Source organism: Trachurus japonicus, chromosome 18 (assembly GCF_045865225.1).
Source record: "Trachurus japonicus isolate A0001 chromosome 18, Traja_1.0".
In the NCBI taxonomy this organism is placed as follows: domain Eukaryota; kingdom Metazoa; phylum Chordata; class Actinopteri; order Carangiformes; family Carangidae; genus Trachurus; species Trachurus japonicus.
This window is the reverse complement of record NC_140924.1, coordinates 11,525,127-11,535,972: the sequence shown is the minus strand read 5'-3', so window position 1 is coordinate 11,535,972 and position 10,846 is coordinate 11,525,127. Positions and strand designations below refer to the sequence as shown.

The 10,846-nt window shown below is 37.3% G+C and overlaps 2 protein-coding genes across 10 annotated transcripts in view; one reads left to right on the top strand and one right to left on the bottom strand.

Moving 5' to 3' along the window:
- The window catches only part of phka1a (phosphorylase kinase, alpha 1a (muscle)), a 38,264-nt gene extending 36,422 nt beyond the window's left edge, over window positions 1-1,842 (top strand). For all 9 annotated transcript variants that reach the window (XM_085759966.1, XM_085759963.1, XM_085759965.1 and 6 more), the window contains one exon: window positions 351-1,842. In XM_085759966.1, coding sequence (XP_085616092.1) covers window positions 351-524 — 174 coding nt within the window. In that variant the 3' untranslated portion in view covers window positions 525-1,842. The remainder of the gene's footprint in view (window positions 1-350) is intronic.
- A 4,589-nt stretch (window positions 1,843-6,431) lies between these two features.
- Window positions 6,432-10,846, bottom strand: leap2 (liver-expressed antimicrobial peptide 2). The gene is made up of 3 exons (XM_085759567.1): window positions 10,579-10,846; window positions 9,555-9,745; window positions 6,432-8,402 (listed from the first exon to the last, which is right to left on the bottom strand). Exons 1-3 carry the CDS (start codon window positions 10,657-10,659, stop codon window positions 8,348-8,350), a joined length of 327 nt encoding a protein of 108 aa, XP_085615693.1. The 5' UTR covers window positions 10,660-10,846; the 3' UTR covers window positions 6,432-8,347.

Here is a 10,846-nt window from a genome sequence, read left to right as displayed (position 1 = left end):
TAAATAAAACTCATCACATTAAAAAGGACTTGTTTTTAGACACTTTTTACTTCTGTCAAGCATATTTTTACTTGAAATAAGTAGAAAAATCTGATAGTGGAGCAAGTTTTTCTTTCTTATTACAAGCACAAAAAACAGATTTTTCTACTTATTTCAAGAATCTGTTTGAAACAAGTGAAAGTTATCTAAAAACAAGTACATTTTTAAAGCGATGAGTCTTATTTTAAGTGGACAGAGATTCGTTTTGACTAGAAATTTGACATTTTGACAAGAAATGAGACAAATATTCTTGGAAAGGATGTGAGTTTTTGCGGTGTAAAGAAGGACGTTGACCTTTCACCCTCGTCCAGGTGGACCTGGGGGCCGAGGAGCACATCCTGGACCGGGACCCGTCCACCGGCGTCTGCAGGCTGCTGTACGACAGCGCCCCCAGCGGCCGCTTCGGCAGCATGACCTACCTCACCAAGGCCGTGGCCATGTACGTCCAGGACGCGCTGCCCAGCGGCTCGTGTCCCGTCCAATGAGAGGACGACGTCCAAGAACGCACAGTGTTTTTTCAGAACGTACAAACAGACGAAGGTTCAAGACCCATGTTACAGTCTGTTTCATTACAGGTTCCAACTGAAATCTTACATCTTCAACAAAAAACAAAAAAAAACGTCACACATGTAGTTTCAGTTTCACTTCCTGTAGTTTTTTTTAAGCTAACGCCGCCCGAACAGTGTTTAAATGGGAGGGAACTATTTCAGCTGCGGATTAACACATTTATGACTCCAGTGCTCATTTGTTGGATCCATTAATGGGATTAAACCAGTGGAGGTGAATGAGATCTGACCCCAACGACCTGGACACACACTGTAAAAAAAAAACTCCACAACCAACATCTGTGTGTGTGTGTGTGTGTGTGTGTAAATAATCCTTATTAACTGATGCTAATTTATTTCCACACATAGGCCTACAACTAAGACTGTAGTTCACTGTACCTCAAGTCCGACCTGCTGTGTGATGTACAAAATAATGATCATTAGATAATTATTGACTATTTATTTTATAGTTTTTAAACAATTACAAAATGAGAAAAGAAAAAAAAAAAGAAAAAACAAACGTTGATGATTTGTTGTTTGTTTTGGGAGATTTTCTTGAATGCCTTAATGTTGTTGCACTTAAAGTGTGTTTGTTTGTTTGAATGTGTGTGTGCGATTGTGAGTGAAGCTAGAGGAGTGCTGTTTAATTTTAACTATTCAACAAGTAGCAGGAATTAAACGCCTGATTTTTTCAGTTTAATTTAATGGAAGTTGAGGAGCTTTTAGTTTGTAGACTTCTTCACTTACTGGACTTTTGCAGTGATTTTTTTTTTTCTACGTCCTAATTAATCTGTTGCCTGACGAATCCAGATGTGTGTCGTCATAAGAAGGGAAATGCCTCAGTTTAAGCTAAACCTACATTTTTATTTTATTTGTTTACTGCAGTGTAGAAACTAACGGCCGTTTACTTACGTCACTCGGTTTTACATCATTTTGCTGTAAGAAAAAAAAAAAAAAAAAGTGTTTCGACGTTTCACCGTCCAACTGAACAAATCAAAGATCAATCACACAAACATGTTTTTAAAAGTTGTGAAGATGTGAACGCCACACTCCAGGTCAACTACAGGCAATCATGGCAGAATGAGAGAGTCACTTGATTGATTGATATTAGTATTAATTGAATTGGAAGAGAATGGGAGACAGGGTTGTTGTTTTTTCTGTGTTACAAGGCAACAACATCCACTGAACAAACTGGTTGTTTGTCTGTTTTTTTCTTTGTTTTCTGAAGCTAATTCTGTAATAAAAGAGAAAAAATCTTGTCGTTCTTCAGTGTTTATTTTCTAACTTTTTGTTGCTTTTGGATTTTTGTCCTCTCAGCTGCTTTTTCCAGAGCTTTCAACCACATTACACTGTCTTCACCTGGAGATTTCACTCTATTGAGTGGCTGTTAATGATTCTAGGGATTTTTGACCTCTGACATTTTGACCTAAACGGATAAAAGAAGAAGTGAAACGTCTGAAAGCTCCAGAAAAAGCTAGTTTAAGGACTGTGAGGTTACAGTTTCCAAGATCACCAATTCAGTTTTTATACTTCATGAATAGATTTGTTGGATATTAATAGGCCTACACAAAACTCTGATTTTATGTTTTTAAAGCCTCAAAATATCAACAAGTCTCGACTCCTGAACTGTATAAAGGTCTTTATAAGCAGCATCATGTTGTTTGTTAGTGAGTGGAAACATCCAGTAGGTGGTGCTACACGTGCACAGAATAACTGCAAGAACTTCAGATCAGAGCCGTTCACAGTCAGTGGAAGTAGAAGTCTGTTTGAGTCAACTCTCAAATGAAGTACCTTAGAATTATACTTCAATGCAGAACTTGGGTTAATACACTATAAGTTCCTCTGCAGAACAGCTGATCAATGAGCTGATCACATCGTGGTTCTGACAAGGAGTGAAGCTGAAACTGAAACTTTATTCCCTGGAGAAAACTGTAGAGAACATGCAGTTTTCAACTTGGTTCTCAAACCAAAGTTGAAAACTGAAGGGAAACATTGCTCAAGGCCTGATTGAAGGCCTGGGACGTCTAAACCAGACATTAACGCTGTATAATCATCCCCTCCCAGTGACATCATCAGCCTTGTGAATGCCCACACGAGGTTAAATACCTGGGTCTCCACACCAGATAGTTGGACCAGTCCCAGCCTGGTCAGATGTGAACATGAACTGATGAAGCCTCTTGGATGAGAGGTGAAACGTTTTCCTAGACAAATAACCAAGTCCAGTTGCTTTCGATTTAACCTCCTTTGAGATACTATGACCTGGACAAATGAGAATATGCACAGGCTTATTGTAAAATCATCGTTTGAAAACTTCACTAGTTTTCCCTCAGGCTTTTCAATTTTATTATTAGAAAATAAGTCGTATTGAGCTCATAGACCTGAGTTGTTGTACCTGAGCACAACCAACCACACTGCCCAAAAAAGCATTATATTTAGATAAATTAAAGTAGTAGTAGTCCTGGGGGTTAGTATCAAGTTCAAAGAAGTCTTCAAAAATCTACTCCAATGTAAAAGAAAAACATTTTTTTTTTTTGAATAATTTAGAGAAACTGCAAATTTAGGAAATACAGTAACAGTAATGCAAATTTTACCAGAAAGCATACATTTTATAAAGCAAATGATCTGTTTCAATGTTGTCATCACAAAATGAGCAATTATTATGAACTACAGGGAATTCCCCAAAGGAATAATTGAACTTCCCTTATTACTTTTGGTACAGTTGGAAACTTCAGATTTGACTTCAGCGAAAACCTTAAAAATTTTGTTTTTGTATAAAGAAAAAGTTTTCTGGATTGATGCCTTATTTGGGCCCAAGCTCAGTAAACTCTGTATTTATATTATTTTGACATTAATAAAAGAACGACAGAATTATACTGTTACGATTGTGGGATTGCTTTGACAGTTTTTGGTCTTTTAAATAAAATTTTCAGAAACTATCAGTAAATGACAAGGTGCGCTGCGTTACCGTTCTAGCAAGCTAGCTGATTATCATGCTGATTAATTTGCCGCTAGCTATCTACCTAGCTTAGCAAAGATGTCATTGTTACAAAACAAAAGCATTGAGGCTGCTTTCCACCTCTGGTTACAGTTGGTGAGAAAAGTAATGAAGTTGGTGAATAATTAAGCTCATGTTAAAGTTAGAGCTAGCTTTGTACCAAAATCTTAAGATAGCTCCTTTCAACTGTTGTGATAAATGTTACCTCTTGTGCATTAAAGGTAAACTGCAAGTCTGTAAAAAACAAACAACGGTTTTTGACAGTGGCTTCAACCAAAAAAATATTCAGCTGCAAAAAAAGTGAATCTATCATGTTACACTTTGAACCGTTATGTTTAGAGTTTAAAGTTCAGCTAGCAAAGACAAAAATACATGACCTGGGTTACGTCTGAGAAAAGCAAACAGACGGGGATAAACACAGACACAGCCCTGAAAATATTGACCAGTACATGTACAAACCTGCCATCAATCATCGAAAAATGTAAAAAAAAAATGTTCTTTTTCATCATCATCATTGTTGGGTAAAAAGCAGATCTGGATATGAAACGTTTGACCCAGTTTGCAGCAGTCAGCAGAAAAATAACTGAGTCATAAATCAGGATTAATGAAAACCCGTCTATTTTATTTATTTATTTTATATTTTATTTAGTTTATGGACAGTGCACACAGACATTAAACTAAAGAATGTAAAGATGTGTGTACCAGCAGTGAGCTAATTTCCATCTGCAGTCCATTACATAAAACACAATTAGACGCCCCAAATCCCAATAGAAAAGAGTAGTATACAGCATCTATACAACTTAAACAATACATAGTCAATAAAAAACACTTACTATTGAGTCTATTTACAAAACACAAAATTAGACCTTCGATGTGAACTGTATTTTACCTTTCGTTAAGGTCGACAGCTTGGGTCGACATCTGTCCGTCCTTCCCTTTGGTACAGAAATCTACAAACATTTCCATCAAGTTTGGCAGAAGCATTCATGACTTTTGTGTTTGTTACTTGTCGAGCTCTCTATCAAGAGGTTTCATCTGTTGTTCTGCACAAATAATTCCATAAAGCAGCAATTGGCCGATCTCTGTCATCATTGCGAAAGACTGAGCGTCTGAACGCCAACAGCTGTTTGACTTTTGAACGCTGGCAGCAGATTCAGTTACATGAAAACACACTGTGTGAAAACTGACAGTGTGAAAGTAGATGAGTCACAGTTCACGGGCAGAGAGCGTCGTCCGGGGGCCTGTGCAGAGAAACGCTCGCTTTATGATCCCGCTGATGATTTATTAAATGAGTTGCAGGAGTTTCGCATTAAGTGTTGGACTGGTGTTTGCTGAAAATCAAAATGTCATCCACACAGAACATGCGAACATCCCGGAGGAATCTGCTGAGCAAAGCTGCCCGGCAGATGTTTACAAGGCTAAATGCACAAAGTGGCCTTTGGAGGAAATGAAAAGTGAAGGTGTCAACAGAGACGTCTCTGTGACGACTGAATTCAATATCTGCTGATGTAGGCTACTGTAGACCGTGGCCATGTCCCAACTCTGGGGGACGCATCCTTCAGAGGACCGGGTCTACGAATGTGGTGCCGTGTCGCCAATGGAGAGCGCAAAATGGTCGAAACTTGGCAATGTGAAAAACTTGAGGTTTAAAGGCCGCTGCTGTTCAAGGGATAGTTCAACATTTTGGCAAATTGGCCCATTGCCATAATCGCTATAGTCATAGCAGTAGGTTTGTTACCTTTAATTGTCGGTGCAAGCTTAAAGCTTAATTTACCTCTAAAACAACTCTTGTCTGGTAACGTTCTGTTATTATCTCATAGCGTGGTGAATGTGCAGGTCACAACTTGTCCACCAGAGCGTTTTGGAGTTGTTGGATTGTGTATTTGATGAGTTTGATGAGGGAAACCAAGAAATCCCATGAGCCTCCGTAGCGTAGCTCTGAGCAGCTCACGGCTCTGCTCCGCCGTTCTAAAAATAGCTTGCACCAACAAATAAAGGTAACGAACCTACTGCTAAGACTATAGGGATTATGGCAATGGGCCAATTTGCCAAAATGTTGAACTATCCCTTTAAAACTGAAACAAAACTTTAACAGTGTGGCATTGGTTACTTCCATTAGCCTACCGGTGCAGTGAATCTATGTTGGAAGATTTAGAAGAAGCCTATTTTCCGTACAGCAATGAATCATGGCTCGTTCTATTTATTTTGGACATCGTAGCTAGGAATCAGTTTGAATCAGCTACATTCTACTTACAAGTTGATAACAAGTCAGAAAGGCGAACCCTCTGTTAGCTATTGTCGTTGCCAATATTGTTAGCTAATACTAGCGGTTAACAAGGCTCATAGGCGATAGTTTGTACGTAAAAGCTACGTAACAATATCTCCACAGGTAGAAGCTGCACAATACTGTAAGAACGACTAATTTAATGACACAAAAACAAGACAGTCTAGCCTAGCTATTCCGCACCGTAGATGCACTGAACGCTTGGGGTTACCTAAGTTTTGGATTTGAAAATAGAAATATAAAACACGAAAAATTAATAAATATCAATGTATAATCAAAAACACAGTAGCCTACCCACTGGTTTTAAAATAAAGATACATGTACTGTATGTCGTGTTTGAATATAGGCTATTATTTGTAAGTTTTGCAAAATGTTGCATTGCTAATGTTAGCATTAACTCCTACTAGAAAAAATGTAGCCTAATGACTTGTTATGACAACTGTTTTTCTTCACTTACTAGGTAAAATGTCGGACTTGTGCTGTGGTGTAACATGAATTAAAACCAATTATCTTCTTTAAGATAAAGTATTCTTACGGTAATCCAAAACATAAAAAATTAGTCAAACAATTATTTATTTTTTCCAACCTTTTTATTCCACCTTCTTCCAGCTCACTGCATGCTAGTAACACAGTACATACAGTAGACAGTACAAAGATAATCTGGGTTTGAAAGTGCAATCCTACTCGAACATTTCTCGAACACTCTTGAGTCTATAAAATATCAGTAACCACCTGCTCTGTGCATGAAGTAAACTATGCAGGTGATGAAGTGGCTTGGCCGTGCAGCTCACAACCAGGAAACTGTGCTAAATTTGTTTTTGGTTACAGATATGAGATCGTCTGAGCAAGTTCCTACTGGTAAAGTTAAAAAAAAAAAAAAAAAAAAAAAAAGTCCAGTCAGGGTGATTGATTATTCTAGAACAAGCTATTAAAATATCGTACACAAACATTTATAAAAACAAAAAATAAAAGATGGATGTAAATGGGTACAATTTCTCTAACATTTAAACAAAAGGCTATAATAAATAAAAACAGATCACAGAATCACAGAATTTCACAAAATCAATACGCATGCATAACAGATGTTGTGAATAATTTTCATGTATCCCCCATTTATCACAAATTACATGTTTGTAGTTGAATCTGTTGGTTTTCAGCAGATGAATTTGTGCCTGAACAAACTTTAAATATCTTTTAAAAGACTAAAACTAAAATATAAACTTGAGGATGTTAAAATGTTCTGGGTGCTCAAGCATTTCTTCAGTATTTTGTAACCTCTGCTCCTCAATGTTTTGATTTATCCTTTCACTTCGTCTCCTCCAGATCCCCTTTATTCCCTTTTCCCTACTTTCCTTTTCCTTTCTTCAGCACTTCTTCATGCCTCTTACATTTTGTAATCTCATCAAACCAATGCAAATTACACGCATAGTTATGTTTGTACATTTCATTTGTAGGCCAAGGTTTATCTGAGTCAGGAATGAAGTATTGCTCAAATTTCTGGAAGTCACATTCCTCCATGAGTGTTCAAGGACTAAAAGTCAGCTCCATGTTATTTACTTTGCATTGATACAAAACTCTTGCATTGATTTATACTGATGATAAATGACTAATTCCTGAAAATAACAGGTCTATTGTTACAATATGTCTTGACCTGCGACCAATAGATGTCGATTTATTGTTAAATATGAGTATAACAACCCTAAATGCTGTAACATGAGCTAGTATTACATGTCTTACATGTCAAACTGAACCAAGAGATTCCTCTTGGGAAGTAAATGTGCAGCTCGGTATCAGTACCATGACAAGAAGAACTTCTTATCAAGCCGACACGAGACAATTGTGACGCAATCTGTAAAGATTTAAAGGTCAGGAGCCTCTAACAGGAACACGGTCTTCCCTGTGCTTTGGACTGCTCCCTGCTCCGAGTCCATGAATCTTTATCTGCCACTAAAATAATACAACGCATTGCCAAAAGAAATATTTGTTATTCTTTTGTGAAATGTCCAGTTATATCCAGTTCTGTCTGTTTCACCCACCGACGAAACAATTATCTGTCACCAATAAAACCTTGGTGTTATAAAAATAAAATGCAGATGTCACATCAAGGCCACAATGATGGGCAGGACGGAGCGTCTGAGATTAAAAAAACTTTTCACTCTGAGATTAATGCTTAGAGACTTCGGTCTGTTTGCACCCTTGAAATCTTCTCACTGATTATATCAAAACCTATAATGGAAAATATCAAGTATAAAAGCGAAATAACTACCTTATTATATTTGTTGCACTTAACCCATTGCCCAAGTCCACCTCCCATTAGCTTAATATTTTAAGTCGTATCTTATTTGTGAATGAATATATATATGTATATTCGTATATAAACAGTCTGATTGTTATATATATAAAAGCCTGGATCTGTTTGTATGCCAGTCTTCAGAACCCTTATAAGGATTCAAGCTCATGTAAACACTTGGTTGATGTGGACGTCTAGTAGTTCACAGGCTCCGAGACGCTCCGGTGGGTGGTGGAGCAGTGACCCCCCCTAAACACAACAAGAAGAAACAAGGAAGTCAGAAAAGTCAGTGAGAGGCCACAATGGAAAAAAAAGCTTTATCAGTTGATTTTTATGGATGTGTAACTTCTTAGAAAGGCTATACATAATATAGACCTTTTCAGAGAGTATAAACAAAGACAGGTGTGGCTCATTAGAAAACGCTCTGGTACACGAAATGGAATGGAGCCTTAATTAGTATCCTTGGTAACACCTGTATTTGTTTATACTCTCTGAAAAGGTCTATAGCATAAAGCTAATGCAACAAACTTAACTTTGCCAGAATAATATTGCCGATAATTGATGTTAAATTACTTCTTCTTTTTTAATATACTGTATTTTCATTGGAAATCGTTATAAAATCATCCAAAACATCAATCATTACTGAATACTGTAACAAAATGTGCCATGAAAAGAGTCTATGTAATACACTGGAATATATTTTTCGCCGACTACACAAGTTTTTGATTGGTCTCTTAGCAGCTGATTCACTTTTAGTATCTTATCTTCCTGTATTTTCATTGACATTACCGGTAATATAATTTCTGTCAAATTATAGTATAACATTTTTTTGGACTAAATGCATAGAAAGTTTAATTTTATTTTTGCTAGTTTTCGTTAAGCCTACTTGTAGCATTTTACATGTTTTTGTACGCTAATTGTCTTGCAACTTTATAAATTGACATTGGACCATTTTAAAGAGTAGCCTATTCCTAAGAATTTTGTATAAAAACAGTAAATGTTGGTAATGTATAGGTTAAAACAAGAAATATTAAGCTAGCTAACTACCTAGCCAACCAAATTTCATCAATGATAGGGTCTTCACATAAATGCTAACAATGCAAGCTAGCTGGCTAGGTCAAAGAAATTTCCTTGCATGATCGGCTACATTTTGTAAAAATGACAAAAAAATTACATTTAACAGGAATGCTTAACATCTAACATTAGTTAGCTGAACTACGACTCACTTAATATTGATCAGCTGTGATGCAGATGTTTGTTTTAGAGCTGACAAACCTCCAAAATCAACATCTGGTCATCACGTTGAGTCGGCAGTGTGTTTACTCTGACCACAACCCCCAAATTAACTCTCTTTTATCTCAAAATTTGACTTATTCTCTCTGAACAAAGTTTTCTGGTTACCTGCAGATTCCCGTGGAGCACTCGTAGTTGTTCTGACAGTACGCGCCGAACGGTTTACTGTTCATGATCCTCCACAGCGGGGTCATCCGAGCTATTCTTCGCAGGGGTTGGACCTTGACCGCCGCCTTTGGACCTGCTGGACTCTGGTCAGAGCCGGGCTGCACCTGAAGGGCCAACGGACCTGCACACACCTGGTGGTCACACACACACACACAGACACACATTTAAGATACAAAGATGTCAAACAAGTAGGAAACAGGCACATGGCTTTAATTTGCTTTAATTTATCCCAATGAGAAACATTACACTGCAAAAACTCAAAATCTTACCAAGAATATGTGTCTTATTTCTGGTTAAAATGTCATTTCTAGTCTAAACAAATCTAATTATACTAAAAATAAGACATGTTTCACGAGTTGTGAAGAGTTAGTCAGAGCTCTGCTAGTACAAGCCTTATAAAAATCTATGGGTAAGTATCATCTTACCCCTACACTGCAAAAACTCAAAATCTTTCCAAGAATATTTGTCTTATTTCTTGTCAAAATGTCTAAATTTTTTTGTCAAAACTAATCTCTTTAACTTGTTTTTAGACACTTTTTTACTTTTTTCAAGCATATTTTCACTTGAAATAAGTAGAAAAATCTGATAGTGGAGCTATAAGTCTTTCTTTCTTATTACAAGCACAAAAAACCTGCTTTCACTGGCAGATTTTTCTACCTATTCCAATTGAAAATTTGTAGGAAATAAGTGAAAACTGTCTAAAAACAAGTTAAAGAGATTAGTTTTGACAAAAATTGAGACATTTTGATAAGAAATAAGACAAATATTCTTGGAAAGACGTTGAGTTTTTGCAGTGTAGGGGTAAGATGATACTTTAATGTGCTGCATTAGCCCACAGATTTTTATAAGGCTTTAGTAGAACTCTGACTAACTCTTCACAACTCGTCGTGAAACATGCAAAAACAAAACCAGCTCTTATTATAAAAATCCAAAATCCCAAATCCAAAATGCTCCTTTAACTCACCTGTTGAACCAGCAGGATCATCACCACACACAGCGTCACTGCTGCTGCTCTCCTTTGGCTGAAAAACGACTTCCCCTGCATCTTCGCGGTGCGTTTAAATGCCCTCAGGTGTTTCAGCAACCAGACTCTTTTTGCCCCTTCCTCTCTGCGACCGGCTGCCTCTGCCTCTCAGTCTTGAGGGAAAACCTCTGTGAAGGACTCCAGGTCTTCTAAAGTCAGCCTGACTCAGCAAACTGCAAACTGCTGTGGCACCGGCGACTGGGGCCGG

What these genes read in the sequence shown, in the direction of transcription:
- leap2 (XM_085759567.1), bottom strand. Translation starts at nt 10,659, where the DNA reads ATGCAGGGGAAGTCGTTTTTCAGCCAAAGGAGAGCAGCAGCAGTGACG. An exon ending in TGATCCTGCTGGTTCAACAG is followed by an intron (nt 9,746 to 10,578) that starts GTGAGTTAAAGG and finishes TGTGACCACCAG; the next exon opens with GTGTGTGCAGGTCCGTTGGC. An exon ending in TGCTCCACGGGAATCTGCAG is followed by an intron (nt 8,403 to 9,554) that starts GTAACCAGAAAA and finishes TGTTGTGTTTAG; the next exon opens with GGGGGGTCACTGCTCCACCA.